Below are 24,181 nucleotides of genomic sequence, written 5' to 3'. Positions count from 1 at the left end.
GCAGAATTAGAAGTAAAAAGCAAGGGGGGAATTAGAAGTAAATAACACTAGAAAATTAATCTAGATTTTTCAAGCAGCAGCAGTGCAAAATGAGAAGTAAAAAAAAAAATGTGGGAAATTAATCTGTAGGTAATATCTAAAATTCTAATTACGGTGCATGATCGTCGTTATGCATGTACATGATCTAAATATAGCAGTGCAAAATTACAAAAGCACCACTGCAAAATTTATTTATCTTTATAAGGACCACATTGAACGCACTTTGAAGATGATACGTGCTTAAGAGTGTGGAAGAACAGATATTAAGTGATTAAGAAGAGAAGAGATGATGATGAGGAATAGCCTGATGATGAGATTGCTGTTGGCGTTGGTGATGCTCCTTCATGTGGGAGCAGCAGCAGCAGACACAGACGACACAGCCTCAGGGCGATCTTGTTTTGCAGCAATTTACAGTTTCGGAGATTCATTCGCTGATACTGGAAACGCGGACATGGCTTCACCTCCTTACAACCTTCATTTTCGCTCTCTTCCATATGGAGAAACCTTCTTTGGCCTCCCCGCCGGTCGTGCTTCAGATGGACGTCTCGTCATTGACTTTTTGGGTAATAATTAGCACCCATCATCCAATTCCATATACATGCCTCTTGGGTGTAAAATATTGCATAGTACTCATGATCACTTGTATATTGTGTATTTTTCAGCCAGTGCACTAGGATTTAATTTCCTCTCCTCTTCTTGTTGTGTATTTTTCAGCCAGTGCACTAGGATTTAATTTCCTGTCCTCTTGTTGTGTATTTTTCAGCCAGTGCACTAGGATTCAATTTCCTGTCCTCTTGTTGTGTATTTTTCAGCCAGTTCGCTAGGATTTAATTTCCTCAGGCCTTCTATTGGACTGATCGACATGGAGCTGGCGGAGAGAAAAAACGGAGTTAACTTTGCCGTTGCGGGTGCCACTGCATTGGACAATTCCTTCTTAAATGACAGACTCATCTTCCCGCAGACACCATTATCTCTAGATACGCAAATCAGATGGTTCCACCAGTTGAAAAATTTCACCTGCAGAGCTAATTTGGGTATAATATTAGTATCATTTCAATTATGTAAAATTTTACTTAGGGTTATGCTTCCAGATGCTTCTAAAATATATATTTGGTCCAACAGATTGCCAAGTTCATTTCTCAAGAGCGTTATATGTGATGGGTGGATTCGGTCTCAACGACTATCTAGACTCCACCTTTACGTCCCCGCCATCGGATGAGATAAGGGGCTTTACTCCTCTTATCATAGCCAAGATTCAGAAAGCTATACAGGTAATTGATTTTAATTAAACCCCACTTGATATGTCTTATTTCTTTCTGCATATCAATAACCCTCTCATAACATAATTACGGTTTTCTTTTATTTAGACGATGACATCATCTTTCATTTTGTCAACAATTACTAGTTTTCTCTATTGAGATACACCAAGCATGGTCATTCTCAAATAAAGCATATCCTTTAATTGGATGCTTAATTCATTATATTCATTATAATTGATTAGTATGGTAAAAGGTGAGTTATATATTTCATTTTAATTTCCTATGTAGTAACTATTATTATACCATGTACTATAAGGAATATTTATTTAGTTAAATGTATTAAAGTGTATATGGGTACTTTAACTATTTTGTTATGAAAAATATTATTTCCAAATGAAAAATTACATTTACCTATAAATCTAATGCGATGATCTAGATTGTAACTTAATTAGACAACTGGATATGTTACAATATGTTATCAAAATGATTTGGATAATATTGGTATGCTAGACATTGGGTATAGTATACCTCATGATTGTAAATTCAATTATTGATATCACAGTGGTCATCCATGGCCTTTCCCTGTCTTTGTTCCACTTGAATTTAACTTAGGGAAATCCCTAATACAATTGGCTTACAAGGATCATGCTTTCTAGATGGAAAAACTAGAGGAATTGGCTTACAAGGATCATTTTACAAGTAGCTAGCAGTAAACCTCTAGGGGTTTGTAGCCTATCCTCCTCTCCATAAACATGGTCACAACCGAGGGGATTTGAACTTTGGAACTCTCAGTTTTCATAGATTTCACATTATTTTTTATATTTTTAATCTAAGTTATATTGTTTTGAGAAAACTTCTCAATACTTTTTCTTTAGATTGAAGAATTAATAATAGAGTTTCAAGTTACCATTAAAAATCAAATACGTAGCTTATTGAAATTAAATTTGAGTGAGAAGAATAACAACCATTCCACCTAAATAAGTTAATTAACATAAATCAATAAAAAGATTAATATAGTAGTTTATTTCTTGGAAATAAAAACTTAGATCGAAACTAAACTTAAATTATTGTTTGAAATTGTCATCAACAATATTTGGAACATGTTATTCATTACGCTTATTCATTAGATTTACAAATAATTTTGATTATTATTCGACTTACATGGTACCTAATATGTAGTCATTGCGGGAAGCAATTGCACCTTGAACATAAGTTTGTGGGACTATGAGATTTCACCACCTAACAACCATAAGGGTAACTTTCTCTAATACCTTCACTCAATATTACCAAATATGATTACCAACACCTAGGATTTTTTAAATGCCACTTTAAAAATAGTCTATGGCTTATTTAAGGAGTAGTGGATCTACCAGGCTAGAGTAATTTTCTTTTATAGGGCAAGCTTGCTTGAATTGAATTAGCACTTCATCGCATGAAAACCACTTTGCACCAACTATGCACATAGTTTCTTCTTTTTGTTTGTTAATTTGATTCACTTCCTTATCCCTTTAGCCTCCTAGAATCATAGGCCCTCACCCTTAATTTCCTATCAAATGATTATTTGCACCTGCTCAATAAGTCAAGTTCCCTCCTCCCCTATACTACCTTTAGGTTATAACTCTTCTTATTCATTTAGTAGTTTGTCTTATTCTACTTCCACTCAACCTTATTAAACACACACCAAATTAGATGGTTAGAATTTAGATAACTCATGTGATTGAATTATATTCACAAGATTTACATATTAATACATATTGTTCTTAACCTTGGTTTTCATCTTCCAAGAGCTCGCTTGGACTTCAATTATTGTTGGAATTCCTCCAAACCAACCCTGATGGATTAGGTGTCCAAAATGCCCTCCTTTATTATGAACGGGTGTATATGAGTCCAAAAAGAGAGATGAAATACAAAATTGTGGACAAATCAATGGTTAGATGTGCTCTTTGTTGGATAGTTAGTATTGCTATGTTGGCCGGTAGCATCAAGTGTGTTGACATTGATGGAAACTAGGCTAACATTGATGTCAACTAGGCTAGCATTCATGTGCATGGTGTACCAAGATCAGTGGGAGACCCATGGTCTTTGCAGCCTTTATTAGAGAACCATCATAATAGAAGGTCTATCATAGGAGTTATTAATCCTATAGCTATGATGGTTTTACAGTTCTGGGATTTGAAGGAATTTATACCTCAGAAGACAAGATCATATGAATTTAAAAATAGCATAGTTGGACAGTTCTTAGAAAGAGCTTTCCAACGATGCGTTGAAGTCCGAGAAAGGCCATCTCGATCAAAATTTATCACCAATCAAAGGTTGCAGACCCAAGGGTGAAACATTTAGGCCAAATCTAGGATTGGCGTTGGCAGTCTCTAAAATTGGTAGCATGTTTGGTGGTTCGGTAGAAGTGGCAGACACATCACCTCAAGAGATTGACCCATATGTGACAAAGGAGAGTGCAATATAAAGTCTTGGGATGATTAGGGTCTAGGAGAGAATTGTGGAGCTGGAACACAAGTGGAAAAGGATGAATCATAAGCTCGGGAGAGATGTGCAAGGGGATGCCCACATCCACATCACCCTCAGAAGAATTTCCCGAAAGCACCCAATATGTGTACAAATGTGAACCTTCGGGATGACGAAATCCCCAAAGGAAGCATTGCAGACAGAGGCAATGATTGGCGAAAGCACTACAATGGGAGACCCCATGGGACAACAAATATCAAAGGCCCTTCTCTAGAAGATCCAAGTGCATTAAAACTTGGAAGAGCCCAAAATGATGTAGGTTCAGGAAATGTTGCATAACCAGCAGCAAAGGGACATGGCCCGAGACCCCTTTCTCTCTCCATACTATCGAATTTTTAATTGGCTTTTGATGACATCATCATGACGTCAGCACAGGGGACACATGGCATGTGTTTTCAACGCTTACAGGTGGCCTACTGGGACATAAGTAAATGGATAGGATTACAAAGCAGTGGGACATAGAGGAATGTCAGTTGGCACTGACAGGTAATCCTAGTTTCTATTTGAGAGGCCTTTATTCACAATGAAGGACCCACCATGACACGTATTCATGGAAGGCTTCGGATTGGCACATTATTAAAAGAGGTACCCCCAATGGACACATAATCCCAAAAGGAAGTTCAAGGGCTAAGGTAAAGCACCTAGACTTCCTTTTCTGTGCATTATATGACCACAAGCACAGAAGAATAATGCATGGTGATTTATCCCTAGGGGTTATTGTATAAATGGGCACCCAGGACCAATTTTGCGATGGTCTTGAGATTTAAGCAACCAAGGGATTTCAGGTTGAGTTCAATGAAGAAAATTGCTACAAACATATGTTTTAAAAGGTCCTTTGGGCTATATAGAAAGCACCACAAGCATATGTTTAAATGACACGAACAGGTTAGCAGCAAGGTCTCTCCATATTTGGAAGCTAAACCAAAATTTGTTATACTCCGCAATTGGATTATGCAGGAAATGAATGGGTTGGCAACCAAATTTCACAATTGGTAGCAATGGAAAAATTAGCACTAAGGAATAGTTCCCAGGCTAGGAGGCTGAAACTGCAAGGATGATGATCTGAAGATAAAATTAGTGGAATGTTAGGATCAATCTGAGCAAGTCAAACCTAAGTGCTTCTCACTCCATGAAAAGAAAAATGAGAGAATGGCTCTGAGAGTACTATGATCATATCACATCATAGATATCCATGTTGATGTTCTCCTCAAGCCTTGTGAACCTTAAGGAGCAGTAGCGGAGTGTTATTCTGATGTTTAGAGATTTTATCAAACATAACTCAATTCAGTCTACAATTATTATTATCGGCACCACCACATTTTACAAAACTACATTTTAAATTATTAATTGAAACTGCCATCAATCATATTTGAAACATATCATTCATTATATTTTTTAAAGTTGTGGGAGCATTAGTCCATGTACATGGTTCCCCCCAAAAATTCATAGTGTTAATATCATGTTTTGAAGAGAGTTTTGGGGTGGTCTTCCACTTTAAACCTGTGTTGTTGATACGAATACCACAAGCAATCTTAGAAACTACTATATCCTTTTTTTTATTTTATTGAAAAGGTCATCAATCCAAGGAATCAAGCACGTATGCATATCCTTGAGAGTATAATCTCCTTGTTCATATATTAATAATCATTGCAAAATCAAAAGATATCAGCTTTCATTTTGTCAAAGATCACTAGTTTTCTCTATGGAGACGCACCATGCATGACCATCCTCAAATAAAGCATATCCTTTAATTGTATTCTTAATTCATTATGCTTAGGAGTGTTCATTCATTCATTAAGTCAATGTTTTTCATCAAATGGAATTCAAGTAACAAAAGGGGAAATCAATATCTCAAACCACACAACATACTATGTTGTTCCAAGGAAGGGTTATTGTTTAGTTCAATCGAATAAATCCTACAACGTTTCTGCAGACACTTGTTCACTTTCATTTATAGGATAAACACACGGAAACCTTTCATTTATTTCCACAAATATCAATTGATTATTCTAAACCATTAACATTACCATCCTTCACTATGTGACACTCAAAAGAAGCCTATGGGTTTCCAACCACTCCATGCCCATTATCAAGTCATAAGTTTTGACCACTTTTCTATATAAATTCATATCAGTTGGACCCCTAATGTCTACTAGAAAATTTTGACAAGCGGACCTACTAACTTCTTTATTGCATATGTCATTTCAAATAGATTAAAAGCATCATGCTCATGGGATACTATACCACATGAGTAAAACCAAAGGGAAAATTAATCTAGTTATAGCCTTATAGTCAATCAAAATAAAATGGAAAGCATTAGTCGTATGCTTTATTTTTCTGATGTCATTGTTAAGTTCTCTTTTGAGGCATTCAAGAGGTTATTTTAGGAATTGACCATAAAGCATAGAAATTCTCCTTCCGAAAATCTAAGGATAACTATGAAAATGGAAAATAAAATGTGAAGAGGGAACTATATCTCTCCCCTTTTGAATACAAGTATGATTTCTATAACCAATAAAATGATGTAGTGTAGACTGACAAATTATATGAAATTGAGGGAAAGAACACGCAAAACCATGCAGTACTACTTCCTTAACTCGTCCGACGTTGTTATTGCCAATACTTATAATCATAACAACATTGAAGATTCTTGGAAATCCCTTTCATCTTGCACGTGAGGTCGCCCAACATTATGACTATAGTTCATTTTAAATATGCTCCACATTAGCTACAGGATTCCTTCACACTCTAACTAACTCCTCTAATTATTTCAAACAAGAAATAAAAAGGAAGTACTACAGCTCCTTTCTTTTCACTCAATTTGGTATAATCACAAACACCTCATATTCATTGTTTCCACGGACCTTCCCATGTCCATTCTACAATAGCTTAAATAATCTTACCATTGGATTTTTCTATCAGCTTACAATGCAAGCATAGTTACAAAAATAATCAATCACTTAGACATTTGTTACACATCCAAACATATAATATTTTGTGTAAAATAAGACCAAAATTCGAATCATAAAGTCCTAGAAGTTTGCAGTGCAAAGGATTTCCTTTAAAAAAATGAAAATAAAATATTGACATTCTTCACCTCTGCATACTTTTCCACACTAGGTGAAACCATTATCTTTTTAAACTACATTTAGATTTATAAATACTGAGAGGTAACACAACAGGTAGAGGAAAGGGAACCAAGTTGAGGAATAAGCTCAATGCGTGAGAAGAGTAGTGTGCATTGCTTGTGTTTAAAATGACATGGGAGAGAAATGCTCATGTATTTCGAGGAGGCATCCAATGCCAGTGCGTCCTAATCATGCAAAAAAGATAACTTACAAGCATGCAAGTGAATATTTTGTCAGATCTGTGACAAAACTAGGAAGAGGAGTAATCAGGTGCATTAGGTCTACAAGAAGGAAAACATAATAGGTAGAATTCTCAAGTTTAGTTCAAACGGGAAGAACTGACATCGAGATAAAAGGTGAAATATTGGTGAGGGTCCCCATATTGAGGCAAAAAAGCTTGTGGCTTTCACACAATTCAGCAGGTTAGGAAGGAACGTGCTCTAATACCATGTTAAACACACACAAAGTAGATATGAATAATTTAGATAACTCATGTGATTGCATCCTATTCCCAAGGTTTACATATTAATACATGGTTTTTTAACCCTTAGTTTTCATCTTCCAAGAGGTCGCTTAGACTTCTATGACTGTTTGAATTCATGCACACCAACCCTATCAGATTAGGTGTCCAATAAACCCCAACCTATTACCAGTATGGAAGGTATAAACCCTAACGTGGGTGCTAACAATGGAAGTAATTCTGGTGTTAATGGCATAAATAACGTGGGTCCCACCAATGGAAACAATATAGGAATGACCACCACAATGTACACAACTCGGCCTTTTCTTTTTTTATGGCTATTTTGAACGTCCTTGATTTGAGCCAACCAATAATTGATCCTCTCTTGCATGATTTTGCATGGCATACATGCCAACCAAACTTCTCTAAAATATCCCCAAGTTTGAGGGTGATTTTGCATCTTTGTATTTATGGTTATATCTGTAATTTGTGGTGTTCCTGTTTAAATCCAGATCAGTGGATGAGATGCCACATGTCATGTTTTACCACTTCATTAGACTTATTACCATGATGTTGACTGGCACAAACGTTTTCTACTTGGTGTTTCTTTTTGGTTTATTAGCACAATTTTGATTTGAGGATATAGAATAGAGTCCTGCATTAACTATATTATTGCACAATTTCAGCAAAGTATATACTTCAAGAAAATCACAACAATTTATCATGTCATTTTCACAGTAATCTAATCATGATTGCAAACACATAACAAAAGTTATGAAGTTTGCACTCATGAATTAAAGCTATAATGTGAATCATCCATTTACATGTTATTAAGTGGAAATGGTATCATGTAACTTTTTTACCAAGACCATTACATACAATCGCCCCCTAACTAACTAACACCTTTTATTAAGCATGTAATTTGAATAACAACCTAATTGTGAGAACCTTATATCTATGAAAAATAGGCACAAACTCGAAATAAATTAAGCTCCTTAAATTTGATCCTTGGTCATTTCCCTCTCTTTAGCCATGGATTTTATAAACCTATTAAACCCCTTTTCAAATTTGGTCTTTAGCCCTTAATCTTGTCCATTGTTTATAAAAAAAAGAGAAATCTTCATTCACGGTATATTTGTATTCAAACATATATAGACGGATCTGACTAAATTTGCATTCTTGCACCAAAGCTAGAATACAAATCATGCATTTGTATATCCTTATGCAAATCCTTAATAATAAATGGAAAATTTACCATGTAACATGTTTACCAAGACCATTAGATGCCAAGTAAAATTTCATTGAGTTTATGTTGAGTATGATATTTAAGTTTACCATTTCCCATATATCATGACATGAAAAACATGCTAAGATATAAATGAATAAATTGTTTGCAAAACATGGTCTTGGAAACTCTTACAAGAAAAAATATGTGTAGCTCATAAGAAATTTTGGAAGTACTTTTCCAAGACCATAGAGACATGATCATGTCTATTTTTCAAGTGCAATAGATACAAGCACTAATTTATTAAATACGGATAATTACTTCCTATAATGTAGATCTTCTTTTAACAATTCAATTTTATCATTAAGAAGTTATACTTCGGAAATTCAACCATCAATTCACAAGGACAATAGATATCACAATGCACAAAGAGAACAAAATATTTACCCTGGGAAAACCCAGCAAAATTTTCCTTAGATAAATTATTCAATTCAACAAGAGATATTCCTAATATTGCTAGTCAACTATGAGGTCAAACTGACCAACAATGCTATGGTCAAACATAGTCAAACAACCCTTTTATCAAGTCAATATGTTTCCCTTCAACTTCAGCCCTCTCGAATCTTCCTAGGCTGAATTTCATCCTTCTAGAATATGCCTAGAAACTCGACCCTGCTACCCAAAATGTTATGCCCAGAATTTTGGACCTACATCCTAGATGTTCGACCTATTACCCAAAAAATTCCTAGAAAATCACATGGTCAATGTATATAAATCGATAAATATTCTTGATGTGAATTTGTCCTTATTGTCCTTCTTCATTGTTGTTCTTCTTTGCTTGGATGCCCAAAATATTTCTTCTTGTGTGGGAAATCGAATCGTGCCTTGTGGAGGAGGTTAAGTTCTCTATATATAATGTTTTGTCTCTATGAATGGGTGTCTCTTCACTAGGGCTGACTTGGCCTTAAGGAGGACTGAATTGAAAAATTTGGAGCCAAAAATTCAGAATTCAAATTTTGAAAATTTCTTTCTTGATATCGACATGAACAACGTGTCTTATATCAATTCTTTCAAGGGAAAAAATGACATGAAGAACAGATCATAGAACTACATTATATACTTCAAGGGATAAAATATAAATTATAAAGGCCAACCATAGCTACAAGATTCAGCACTCCCTCTTAACTAGGCAGGTATTCGTAATAACTAGGCAGATGTTATTTTGTTGACAAATTTCTCTAACAAAAGGCTATAAAAAATCATCATCATTATTCTATTACCATGAATAGGTGAGAAATTTTGACACATGGTAAACCAATAGCATCCACTAATTACCATAGTCTGGTCAAACATCTTTCACATGTGGTAAATCAACAACATCAACCAATTACCATAATTCTAGTCAATACCTCTGGCCTATGGTATATCCTCACCATAATCCTGGTTGATACTCCTAACACATGGTACATCATTTAGCATCAACTAGTAACCATAATTCCAGTCTTTTTGGCACATGGTATATAGACTAATCTTGGTTCACCATCATTTGGTTCAATGTATTTTATGCATGGTAAATCTCCAAAGGCCATATTTTATCTGAGTAATTTAGGGACTTATTTTAACTGACCCTCATGCTCCAGGAACATTCTTCCTAATTTGTGTCAACGTACTTTACAAAAGAAGAACGATTATCCTCTGTTGGACGATTCTCCCCAATTAGGGTCAATATACTTGACATAGGAAGAATGTCAGTGCATGATGTTATCTCATGAGCACTCCCTCTCACTGAGACAAACATTCTCAATAAGCCCAAGATTGTCCCTGAAGTATACAAAATACTATCTGAACAAATGCTTTGTAAGTATATCAGTGATATGCTCATTAGTAGAGACATATTAGAGATTCATTTCTCCCTTCTGCACTATGTCATGAATGAAGTGGTACTTGATCTTGATGTACTTCTAATTGTCATGGAAAATTGGATTATCTATGAGCTTCACACAACTTTGATTGTCACAATATATCACAGTCGGTTCTAGCACCTGATCAAATAGTCTTGTGAGTAACTTCCAAAGCCACACTACTTCACAACTTGCTAGAATGGATGCAATATACTCTGCCTCAATAGTGTTAAGTGAAATATATTTCTACTTCCTACTCATCCACGAATCGTAGAGTAGCCCAAGCTAAAGAAACCTTCGGAAGCACTATTTTTGTCTTCAATGCTTCCTGCCCAATCTGCATCTGTATATCCCTACAATTGTATATCACCGTTTGAGACATATGTCAAACCATAATAAATTGTACCATGAAAATTGATGAGGCTCATAAATAGGTGCATCATAAGGGTCATAATGTCATCCTCCATCTTTGGAACTATGTCTTTCTCATATCTATTTATAATTTTTGTTATCTTATGCTTAGTGAGAAGGGTAAAACATGTTTTTCTATGTGATGTAACCTAATATGGTTTAATTGGAGGAAACAGAGGATTTTTTGGGAAATTTACATGTATGGGTTGGGGGTAGACAACGGGGAGATATTCTAGGAGGTTTTCCACCTCCTTAACTCCTTCAATGAGCCCAAGATCACCACACACTCTCTCATCATCTCGAGGTCATTTGACATGGATGCAATGATAATGATAATCTTATTATTGGTTAATCGCTAAGTTATCTCTAGAGGGTTGAGGCTCTTGGGTTTGGGCCAAAACCCACTGGCTTAGGCCCCTCTTGTGTATTGGTGTTTCTTTTTAGTTCAGAGTTTTTATTAGTTTTCTGCATTTCATTAGAAGATAACCCTTAAATATCTTGTGATTGTAACCTCTATCTCATCTCTCCCATGGGAGCACGAATGGAAGGATCTACAATCACAGTCCAAAAATACTATGTTTATGATTTCTTGGAAGAAGGTCTATGTTAGTCATATTGTTTTTCATGAGCTTAATATAGCTTAGGAGTTGATTCATTGACTGGATCGGAGTTTTTGGCACAGATTAGATGAAATTTAAATTCAACTCATCCTTTCCACTATTAGCTATTTCATTTTTCAATGATAAAAGGGTATATGCATGTGATGTTGCAGGGATATTTGGATCTTCGGGAAAGGGGCCTTTCACCACATCCATCTTGGACTTACTCGGCATCTTTTATGAAGCTCAAATTCTATCTTCAAAGTTATGTTATTGAGATCAGCCTCTTAGATCACTGTGATAAGATCTCTTAGTGCAAAATAGGCCTTCGAAAGGATTTGAACTTGGATAGGGGTGTTGGTCAAATTTAATACATTTACCTCAACCTCCATCCACATTTCCATCCCTGGAACCCATCATTCCTACCTCCTAAATCTTCTCGGCAACTTTCCTATAGAATTACAGGCCTTCAAGTAGCAATGTAGGGTACCTGTCGCAGCCTTCTATAGCATACATGTAGCGTCCTCTTTCTCCACTTATTTTGATCTTTTATGCAATTTGGACTTAGTTTAGAAGTAGGTTGGCCCCAACGATGAATCAATGATCAAGGAATCACCTAAGCCACTCCAACCATCATTTTCCTTTACTGCAAAATAGGATAGCATGAGTTTCTTTATCACAGATTTGGCACAAATAAAACATTGGTATATATGCAAGTGTGAGCTAGATAGATGATACATGGAATCTTGAGTTATGATTTGGTGGGTTAGCTTCTTGTCTGCAAGTATATTTGGTAGCTAAATGGTTGATTGCAAGATAATGCAGTTCCTTTTCTACAAGTAGTGTAGCTCTTATATTTTCATGAATTGATTCATTAACATTTACAAGTTGAAGTTCAAGAAGAATTTTCCTTTTGATCATTAAAGGTAGCTTCTAAGTTGCACCTTCATTAGTTAGTTTTCCTTCTAATTCAGTAGGAAGAATGATCTTGGAGAACTATTGATCAAATTTCCTAGTTGAGGGTGGCATGAGTAGAATCCCATCTACTGTGTATATAGCATTCTCACCTCGAAGTTTGTACGAACCTTCGGTTGATAAATAGAGTTGAGGAGCCCTTGGGAGTTGCAAAACTCTGGGTGCAATACTAGGTCTCACCACTTTCTTGCGTCGTTGTTGGGGAGGTGTCTAGGTAGATGTTATATATGCTTCAACATTGTTTTCTATTTTACATACAGTTTTGAAAAAGCAACATAAAAACAAAAGAGAAAAATTCCTTTCATACCTCGTAGGAATAGAGATACTCAAGTAAAATTCTTACTGAACACACCCACCCCTTAAAGTAGTCAACCTTCACTTTTCTCCGGTGACTGCCAACTTCCCTCTCTGACTCTAGGGGTGTTAGAAGACCCTCTAGGTGAGAAACCTGAGATATTTGAAGAACCTATTTGAGAAGGAGAAGTGCCCACTTCACCTACCCAAACCATGGCTGGAAATAGGAACAATGATTTTTTTCCCTACCATAGAGACTAGTGGAGAGGCTAGAATGGAGAATATCAGCCCTAATTCCCTTCCACACTTCCATGGATTAGCCTCTAAGGATCTTGATACCTTTATGTTTAAATTTGTCGTTACCTATAGGACCTATGACTATGCCTCTGATGACCAGAAGTTGAAGTTATTCCCATCTACCCTTAAGGATGCAGCCTTGCGCTGGTTTATGGGTCTGCCTGGGGATAACGTCACTACCTAGGCTCAAATTCAACAAGCTTTTAATGACAAGTGCAGGGACTACTGTCGGTCCAAATAAACCAAGGAATAAATCTTTAGAATGACTCCTAGACATGATGAATCCTTGGAAGACTATGAGGAGAGATTTCAACTTAGTTATAGGAGGGCCAGATGCACCCTTGATCCTGAATCACTCAAGCTAGTTCTTCTTTGTGGGATTAGGGAGGACATGCTGGAAAACATCAGCATGTTGTCTCGGGGAGATATCTATCATTTATCCTATGATGGCATCAAAGCATTGTTGAAAATTCACTCTAGGGCCGGTAGAAAGAAGGGTAGGGCTAGTCAAGGCTTGATCAATTCCTCCCCTTCCACAACATCCATCGAGAATGAGATTAGGAACATGTTGGAAGACTTTAAAAGTGAAATTTTGCGTGCCTTTTCTTTGCAAATGGATACCATGCAAATCAAGAGGAAACCAGAGGAAGCAGAGAGAGCCCTAGTTATTTTATGCCCTAAATGAACTAAAAGGAAACCCAAAAATGAATTCCCATTAAATGTCGTACAGGTTTGCTCAATCTGTGAGGAAAACCATGCCACCGATAAATGCCCTTCTTTTATTTGTTTAAAAGTTGTATACGAAGGGGCGGAAGGTGGGGCTGAGCAACTCTGCTTTATAAATCAAAGGAGGCCTCAAGGACCTCGTCCATACCAGCAGGGCATGCAAGGTACATCTTACTCTTAATACCATCCCTACCAGAATGCACCCTTTCCACCATAGTACTATTCCCCTCATCCATCACGTTCCACACCTCCTCCTTGTCTTTATGCCCCTCAATATCCTTCCCAGTATGTCAATTAACCATTTCAGCCATATGTTTCCCAACCTCCTAAATGGAATAACCCATCACATGGGTGGAAGCCTCAACTTAACCAACCTCCTACTTTGCTGCTCCACCTCCACCTCAACCATAAATCACTCATCCTGCTCCAACCAAGCAACCTCAGATGCGTGCTCAACCCGATATGAACCCGAATAACGAGCAAGCACAACAAGTCTACATTGGAGAGACATCTTAACCTTCCTATGCTATGGAGATCTAAGAAATCAACCTTAGGTCCAGAAGGGCACTTGAAGATAACCAACCTCCATTTCCACCTTAAGAACTTGAAGAGGAAAAGGAAGAGAGTACCCCTCAAGTAAATCCACCTCCCTTTCCATAGAGATTGATCCATCCCAGCCAGCACACCCTAGAAGGGACTGAACTTATGGGAGGACACAAGAAATGGAAGATCCCAACCAATGCATAAGAAATGGCTCAGATCTAATAGAGATCAACAACTAACGAAAATAAATAAATAAATAAAATAAAATAATATATATATATATATATATATATATATATATATATATATATATATATATATATATATATATGTCCAATAGATCAGCAAAAACAAGAATATCAATGCCCAATACAAGTCAAAAACCCTCTCCCAATGAAGGACAGAAAATCTAAAGAAATCAAGCAAAATAAAATGAATTTGTACCAGTTCTAGCTATTAAATAGAGAGCTCAGACAGATCGAGGATAGAAACAAAAACTTTTGAGGACAAAAATTGGTCTTTCGAGGCTAGAAGCTCGGTCGCACGCAGAAGATAGGATAAATTTGGTTGGTCACTAGGGTTCAATTATTGTATAATTTTCCTAACTTCTCAAGCCCTAGGTGCCTAGATACACAAGTGGGTCAAGTTGATCTCCTTGGGAATGGAAAAGTCTAGAAACCTTTCTCACAATTACTTTAGTACGTTTTCATTATTGAAATGACTTTAGTACCTTCCTAATGTATTTTTCATTGCAAGGACAACATGTTCCTTTACTTGAGAGGAGGGGGAGGGGGAACATGGGGTAATTCTCCTGACTATTACATTGCTAATCTTCTAATCACTTCACCCTCATAATTAACTATATCTTCCATAATCTCTAGCACACTAAGGTCCATTATGACACAACACTCTAGAAGTCACTAAATTTTATTTTTGGCATTGATACCTTATTTTGAAATTACTAACCCTCATCTTCCTCATTACATGAATGTTGTCAATGTTTCCATTATTACTATTATTGTTTGATATTGCTATTGGTGTTCATAGCATATTTTTGCCACTATTTAATTTGATTCATCAATCTTTTGCACAATGGGAAGTTCAACTATCCAACATGAACCTATCACCTTCAAACAACTTTGAAGCAACCCTGAAGTGTTTCAAATTTTTCAAGATGGAGGGTGGATAATCTATAGGGTTTCTTTCACCTATAAGTTTTTCCTATTTACAACTATATCGTGGGGACTCAAAATTAGAGTAATAGAGGAAATCCTTGCCCACGTTATAGGGATAACTTGAATCAATGAGCTTTAGAATCAATTGCTTATTACTGGGAGAAATTGCCAAAGATGATGGTAGGGGAGTTGAAAGAGTTATTATGTTTACTTTCTGTATAATTAATTATTTCCACAAGTTTTGAGCACTACGCTAATAACTTTAGATTTAAAATAATAAACTACATAAAAAAAGATTTTGAAATAGTTTAGGAGGATATCCTAATTAAATATCTATGATTGGGAGGTGAAACTTAACGGACAGATCAAACTTGCTCACTTCCATTTATACAACATAAAATTGTAAAATCGTTAAATGTAATGCACCATATAAAAATATTTAAGAAAGAGAGTTGTTAAAATAGGTAATTTCATTGTCAACATTTCTTCGTCTTTATTTGCATCGCATCAATTTATATACTCTAAGACATCCTTTGATAGTTGTTAAAAAGCTTATGTCAATGAAGTCATTCAATGAAAATTTCCTTCGACATTTCCAGAATGCATAGAATTTGATCTATAAATATAAGTTCAATATCATCACTCATTCTATGATATTTTCCAAAATCTATTAATTCCAAACATTTTATAAGATTGCTAAATGTATATTGTTAAGAAGGCATAATTAGTAATATGTTTTCATGCCAAGAAATATTTAACTTAAGACAACAAAAAAGTTAACTACTAGTCACGAGTAATATTATAATTATGTATCTGGAAAGTAAATATAAACACTTGTAAATACTATATGTTTTATTTTGAACTCTAAAAATAGCTCAAGGTTAGAATTAAAAGAAAAGGAAAAAGCAAGATTTAGCAAAGTTAGAAGTAAAAAGCTGTGGAAAATAAATGTAGATATTTAGTAAAATGCTGTGGAAAATTAATCTTGATCTATGCACGTTATATCTAAAAATAACCCACAGAGGCAGTGTAAAATTGGAAAAGTGAGTAAAAATGGAAAAATAAATAGCCCATAGAGGCAATGTAAAATTAGAAATAAGAGTAAAAATGGAAAAACGACAATGTAAAATCAGAAGAGTGAGTAAAAAAGGAAAAATAAATAGCCCATTGAGGTAGTGTAAAATTAGAAGAGTGAGTAAAAGTGGGAAAATAAATAGCCCATTAGGTGCATGCACGTTGGAAGCAACCGTGTAAAATTAGAAGTAAGAGTAACACTGGATCTGTAATGTCCTGAGCTTCTACCCGGACGTGCGACGCGTTTGGGCGCTGGGCGAGCTAGGCGTGCGCACGGGTAGGAGGGTGAGCTGCAGTTGGGCGGTAATCATGCGACAATATGCGATGATTCTCATGTGACGATATGAAAAAGCGTTGGTATATATAATGCATGGAGCATGGAGCAATTGGTATGAAGGCCAACCAACAACGTTAGCAAGCCGACGAGTTAAAGTGAAGAATTGTGATGGCGTTTGGGGCGTTGGGTGAGTCGGCTGGGCAGCCAGACTTCACCCACGCTTGGATATATATTAGTGGAGCATTCACTCTCATTTATCATCGAACAACTTTGCTCATCTTATGAGGAGAAGGGCGCAGAAAATAGTGCGTAGTGCAGATTGAAAAGGAGAAGGAGCAGACTTGGAGATGCACCCATTCTTGGGCAAGGCACATGGCACAAGTTCGGTTATCAGTTGAGAAGGGTGTGCACGAGAGTGTGGCGCCCGCATTGTGCGACAACTTGGCGTGGGTGTCTTGGCGACTCGGGTGAGGGCCCGCCCATTGTGCAAGTGTGCACGAAGACTTGTTGGTGTGTTGGGTTGTGAACATAAGTGTGTCTCGGGTAGAGGCGCCCGTGTGTGGCGACTTGGAGGCGCGCCCAAGTTGGGAAAACAACACGACTGTGAGACGAAGCTTGGTACCAGAGGTTGTAGAGTTGGGCAGGCGGTACTATGTGTTGTTCACACGATTTGGGCATTTGTCAAGAGTTGGCAAGTGGGACTGCGTGTGGGTAGGTGTACACAGTTTGGGCGTTTGCAACCAAACGAAGAGTGAACCGGCAAAGACGTGCGACGAGGTGAACGACGGGTTGGAGAGCCGTGTGGCGACTGTGCGGAGGTGCCGATGAGCTAGGCAACCAAGTTTGTCGAAGTTGGAAATTTGGTTAAGTATAATTTGGGGTTTCACAAGGACTTAGTCTGTACATTGTAAAAGTAAAGATTATATAATATATTGATATTCGGGCAGACTCATATTGCAGGGAGTTGCCCCTCCCTTTATACTATTGTGCATTTCTCTTGGTTAATGTTGTCGATAATGAATGTGTATGGGTGTTCATTGGTATAAAGGCACATTAATAATACTTGGTAACAAAAATAAACTAAGTTTGGAAGTAGTTAGGCGTAGTCCATGAACATTAGTATTGGTGAAAAGAAAGTGTTCGGTGGTGCCGCACTTCGCTATAAGCGGTTGGAAGACTACCGTATGTGTAGGGGCGTGACAGGTGGTATCAGAGCAGGCTGATGACCGGGTTGATGAAGTACTAATCTCATCACATTGCGAGTTGGTATCAGGGATTTGGTTTGAAGCTAGTGAGCAGGGTTGCTTGTGACAGTGGAAGCAGGTACTTGCAGGTGAAGGAAGCTGGTTTCACATACAAGTGGAACAGGGGCTGGTTCATGGTTGCAGGGAACTTGGTGAAGCTGGTGAATAGGTTTCGCAAGGGTGAAGCTTAGTGCTTGGACCAAGCTAAACAACAAGGCATGGCAACTTTGGAAGAAGGTGAAGGGAAGCTCTTGCTTACCTTATACAAGTTGAAGAGGTTGAAAGAAGAGAATCCCCAGATTCGAGATAAGCTTGAAGTCTTGGAAAAGAATGTTGAACAAGGGCTTCTTCAACTTGGTTGGACAATGGAGCAAGGTGAAGTTACATGTTGTGCTATCAAGGAAGAGGAAGTGATTATGATTGAAGATGTTGCAGACATGACCATGATGGAGGATGAGCTTGAGATTGATCAAGTTGGACCAGGATCGTGCAGTTTGTCAACATGGATGGATGAGGATACTTATATGGAGGAGCCTCATGATGATGATACTTGTGTTTCATTTGGGCATTTTGGGGATGGACCGTATGCAAGGAAGGGAAAAGTCAATTTTCCAAGGCAAGGGAGCATCTTACCATGGATGTCTATGATGAGACCTTGTATGGAGAAGCAAGAATTGTTGATTGTTGCAGGACTTGTTGGGGTTGTTTGTGACCTTATGATGAAAGGTGCAAGGGCCCGCGACAAGGGAGGAACATGATGATCATTGTGGACGATTGGGTCATGCTTTAGCCACTTTGGCTAAGTGCCTGGCATGACTCATGGACAAATTGGAGGGCACAATCTTGAGGTACAATGATGCTTGGGTGGACTTCTCATGGCCAAGGCTAAGAGCAAGTCTTGGTGGAACCTTCAGTGGGGGGAGCTATGATGAAAGGGACTCGTGATGATGATGATATGGTTGGGTGACTGAGTTCACTAGACTGAAGATTGCAGACTTAGAGAGGATGACCGATTGTGTGATGGGTCTACTCGGTTAGGCTACATGGGCGGATTTGTCATGGACATCAGGTTGAAGACATGGAGCATGGTAGTCTTATGCAGGAACATTATGTGGGAGCACTTGTAGAGGTGTCACTTATGGACACCCAATGAAGGTGTCAAGGTAGGGATGTTGTGGAGATGGATTTGCTAGTATGACATGGAGACTTATTACGTATGAACCAATGGAGAGGTTGTGCACTCTTGTACAACAAGACCATGGACTTTGATGGGTTTGTGAGCAGACTATGGAGCATTCCTACTACATGGAGAACTGAGGCATCTTGCAGAGACCTTTGGGCCGAGACTTGTATGCTTGCTGAGATGTTGGTTGGGGATGGTTTATGGAGCTCATGATGACATGAGATTGTTGTGACTTTTGGGGACTTCATATATGGTGGACTTAGAGGATCTAATGCATTGAGGAGCTGAGGTCAGAGACCTTGATACAGGATGGGATGCATACTTTCAAGTACATGTATGGGCATGGCTTAGAAGAGTAACTTGATGTGGAGGATCGATATGAGACACTTTGGAGTGATGGAGTTACGATGATGATGATGCCTTGGTGGCAACACTTGGGCATGGGTTGAGCCGAGACTCAACCACTTTTGACACATGGGAGCTAATTGATCTATGATCATGGGCAGCACATGGATAGATGAGACAAGTGCATACTTGTTTCTATGGCAGAATTAAGGGATGACACATTGTAGATATGATGGAGATTGCTTCATGACCTAGATGTGGCACACCGAGAGTTGGATATTAATGAGATGATCTCTTCATATGGAAGAGGTACACATATGGATGATGTTGGGATAGATGTGGCTGATTTCATGTAGCACATTAACACCAAACATCATGGACGGCATGTTGCAGATGGGATGAGGACTACTTCATGGACCTGAGCATGGCTTACACTTATATGGAGATGGATTCTTGATCGAGTTGAAGATGTGGCAAGATGTTTTAAGAAACAACTGATGGCGGCATGAGGATGTGCATTCTCATGATTTGAGCATGACAGTTGGATTAGCTACCCAACTAGTTCAGACATGTGGTCCAGCATGTACATAGGTGTGTTAGCATTTTTTGGAGTATCATGGCAGAAGTTCACATGATGACACACGATAGAGTTGACACGATATGTTGCAGCGGGCATGTAGCTTGATAGAAGGGCCAGCCTTCCTTGATGGAGAGCAGCATGTGGAGATTATGACAGGGTGATCGATGATCATGGATTGAGATGATCTCTGATGTATGACATACCGATAGGTGTACACCTTGGTATGGTTATCTTGGTGACGGACGGTTGCCAAGGTGAGACATGGTGGAGATGATGGTGCTACATATGTTGCAGTGATGGTTGCAATATGTGGAGGAGTTGACATCATGGATGATCTTGGTGGATGGTTACCAGGATGGTATGTTGTCGAGGACGACAACAACTTCTGGTGGAGGAGGATGTAACGTCCTGAGCTTCTACCCGGACGTGCGATGCGTTTGGGCGCCGGGCGAGCTAGGCGTGCGCACGGGCAGGAGGGCGAGCTGCGGTTGGGCGACAATCATGCGACAATATGTAACGATACTCATGCGACGATATGAAAAAGCGTTGGTATATATAATGCATGGAGCGTGGAGCGATTGGTATGAAGGTTGACCAACAACGTTAGCAAGCCGACGAGTTAAAGTGAAGAATTGTGATGGCGTTTGGGGCGTTGGGTGAGTCGGCTGGGTAGCCAGACTTCACCCACGCTTGGATATATATTAGTGGAGCGTTCGCTCTCATTCATCATCGAACAACTTCGCTCATCTTATGAGGAGAAGGGCGCAGAAAAGAGTGCGTGGTGCAGATTGAAAAGGAGAAGGCGCAGACTTGGAGATGCGCCCATTCTTGGGCAAGGCACACGGCACAAGTTCGGTTATCGGTTGAGAAGGGCGTGCACGGGTGTGTGGCGCCCGCATTGTGCGACGACTTGGCGTGGGTGTCTTGGCGACTCGGGTGAGCGCCCGCCCATCGTGCAAGTGTGCACGGAGACTTGTTGGTGTGTTGGGTTGTGAACGGAAGTGTGTCTCGGGTAGAGGCGCCCGTGTGTGGCGACTTGGAGGCACGCCCAAGTTGGGAAAACGACACGATCGTGAGACGAAAGTTGGAACCGGAGGTCGTAGAGTTGGGCAGGCGGTACTACGTGCTGTTCACACGATTTTGGCATTTGTCAAGAGTTTGCAAGTGGGACTGCGTGTGGGCAGGTGTACACAGTTTGAGCGTTTGCGACCAAACGAAGAGCGAACCGGCGAAGACGTGCGACGAGGTGAACGACGGGTTGGAGAGTCGTGCGGCGACTGTGCGGGGGTGCTGATGAGCTGGGCAACCGAGTTTGCCGAAGTTGGAAATTTGGCTAAGTATAATTTGGCGTTTCCTAAGGACTTAGTCTGTACATTGTAAAAGTAAAGACTATATAATATATTGATATTCAGGCAGACTCATATTGCAGTGAGTTGCCCCTCCCTTTATACTGTTCTGCATTTCTCTTGGTTAATGTTGTTGATAATGAATGTGTATGGGTGTTCATTGGTATAAAGGCACATTAATAATACTTGGTAACAAAAATAAACTAAGTATGGAATTAGTTAGGCGTAGTCCATGAACATTAGTGTTGGTGAAAAGAAAGTGCTCGGTGGTGTCGCACCTTGCTATAAACGGTTGGAAGACTACCGCAGGTGTAGGGGCGTGACAGAATCCATGCACGTCGGATCTAAAGAAATAAATAGTCGACGGAAGTATGGTAAATTTAGAAGTAAAAACAGCACTGGAAACTACAAGTGAATGAATGAATCTTTAGAGAAGTGAAAACAACATAGCGTCGAGTGCAGTTTGAGGATTAATTGGAAAATATTGTAATAACAACACAACGTTGAGTGCAGTTTGAGAAGGATCAATTGGAAAATATTGTAGTAAAAAAATTCTAATTACGGTCCATGATAGTCGTTATGCATGTACCTGATCTAAATAGAGCAGTGCAAAATTACACATAAATTACAAAATTAAAAATTACACATAAATTAAAAATTCTAATTACACGTAAATTAAAAATTCTAATTACGTTCCATGATCGTCGCCGTTATGCATGTACATGATCTAAATATAGCAGTGCAAAATTACAAAAGCACCACTGCAAAACTTATTTATCTTTATAAGGACCACATTGAACGCACTTTGAAGATGATACGTGGTTAAGAGTGTGGAAGAACAGATATTAAGTGATTAAGAAGAGAAGAGATGATGAGGAATAGCCTGATGATGAGATTATTGTTGGCGTTGGTGATGCTCCTTCATGTGGGAGCAGCAGCAGCAGACACAGACGACACAGCCTCAGGGCGATCTTGTTTTGCAGCAATTTACAGTTTCGGAGATTCATTCGCTGATACTGGAAACGCGGACATTGCTTCACCTCCTTACAACCTTCATTTTCGCTCTCTTCCATATGGAAAAACCTTCTTTGGCCTCCCCGCCGGTCGTGCTTCAGATGGACGTCTCGTCATTGACTTTTTGGGTAATAATTAGCACCCATCATCCAATTCCATATACATGCCTCTTGGGTGTAAAATATTGCATAGTACTCATGATCACTTGTATATTGTGTATTTTTCAGCCAGTGCACTAGGATTTAATTTCCTCTCCTCTTCTTGTTGTGTATTTTTCAGCCAGTGCACTGGGATTTAATTTCCTCTCCTCTTCTTGTTGTGTATTTTTCAGCCAGTGCACTGGGATTTAATTTCCTCTCCTCTTGTTGTTGTGTATTTTTCAGCCAGTGCACTAGGATTTAATTTCCTGTCCTCTTGTTGTGTATTTTTCAGCCAGTTCGCTAGGATTTAATTTCCTCAGGCCTTCTATTCGACTGATCGACATGGAGCTGGCGGAGAGAAAAAACGGAGTTAACTTTGCCGTTGCGGGTGCCACTGCATTGGACAATTCCTTCTTAAATGACAGACTCATCTTCCCGCAGACACCATTATCTCTAGATACGCAAATCAGATGGTTCCACCAGTTGAAAAAATTCACCTGCAGAGCTAATTTGGGTATAATCATAGTATCATTTCAATTATGTAAAATTTTACTTAGGGTTATGATTCCAGATGGCTCTAAAATATATATTTGGTCAACAGATTGCCAAGTTCATTTCTCAAGAGCGTTATATGTGATGGGTGGATTCGGTCTCAACGACTATCCAGACTCCACCTTTACGTCCTCGCCATCGGATGAGATAAGGGGCTTTACTCCTCTTATCATAGCCAAGATTCAGAAAGCTATACAGGTAATTGATTTTAATTAAACCCCACTTATTTCTTTCTGCATATCAATAACCCTCTCATAACATAATTACGGTTTTCTTTTATTTAGACGATGACATGCGTTGTCGGTTTTCTTTTATTTAGACGATGACATGCGTTGCGGTGAATGAGTTTTTCTTTTTTTGGGAAAGTTTTTTATATTAAAATGGAATTGGAATTGAGTGCAGGCATTGATAGAAGAAGGAGCCCAGTACATATTTGTCCAAGGAATGCCACCTCTGGGATGTTTGCCCGCCATACTTACTCTAGACCGTTATCCGAGGAACTCCGATTATGATGAAAATGGATGCCTAGCATCATATAATCAACTCTCCCAGGATCATAACACAGCGTTGCAGGAGACACTAGAGCAGCTAAGGAGTCAATATCCACACGCCATATTGGTGTATGCGGACTACTATTATATGTTTATGGAAATAATCAAGAACCATGCAGCATACGGTACATACGGAAATTTTGAATTCGGTTAATAAACTCAAATACATTTTGGATTGGATTAGTGTAGTGTAATGACAATGTTGAAATGATGCAGGTTTTACCGCTAATACATTTCAGTCTTGCTGTGGAACTGGAGAACTTTTTAATTTTGATATCATGCATACGTGTGGGACACCAGGAGTGTTAGCATGATCAAAT

The 24,181-nt window shown here is 38.5% G+C and overlaps 1 protein-coding gene across 1 annotated transcript; it reads left to right on the top strand.

Annotated features, from left to right (window-relative positions):
* Nucleotides 1-349: 349 nt before the first annotated feature.
* LOC149202044 (acetylajmalan esterase 2-like) lies at nt 350-24,175 on the top strand. The gene is made up of 7 exons (XM_089401452.1): nt 350-602; nt 852-947; nt 22,540-22,746; nt 23,051-23,272; nt 23,360-23,508; nt 23,713-23,986; nt 24,078-24,175. Exons 1-7 carry the CDS (start codon nt 350-352, stop codon nt 24,173-24,175), a joined length of 1,299 nt encoding a protein of 432 aa, XP_089257578.1.
* Nucleotides 24,176-24,181: the final 6 nt, after the last annotated feature.

This window comes from Pinus tabuliformis, chromosome 2_1, assembly GCF_031772625.1.
Source record: "Pinus tabuliformis cultivar Carrire ecotype Pingquan chromosome 2_1, CPIR1, whole genome shotgun sequence".
NCBI classification, from domain to species: Eukaryota; Viridiplantae; Streptophyta; class Pinopsida; order Pinales; family Pinaceae; genus Pinus; species Pinus tabuliformis.
The sequence above is the reverse complement of the archived record's forward strand: the minus strand, read 5'-3'. Positions and strand labels throughout refer to the sequence as shown.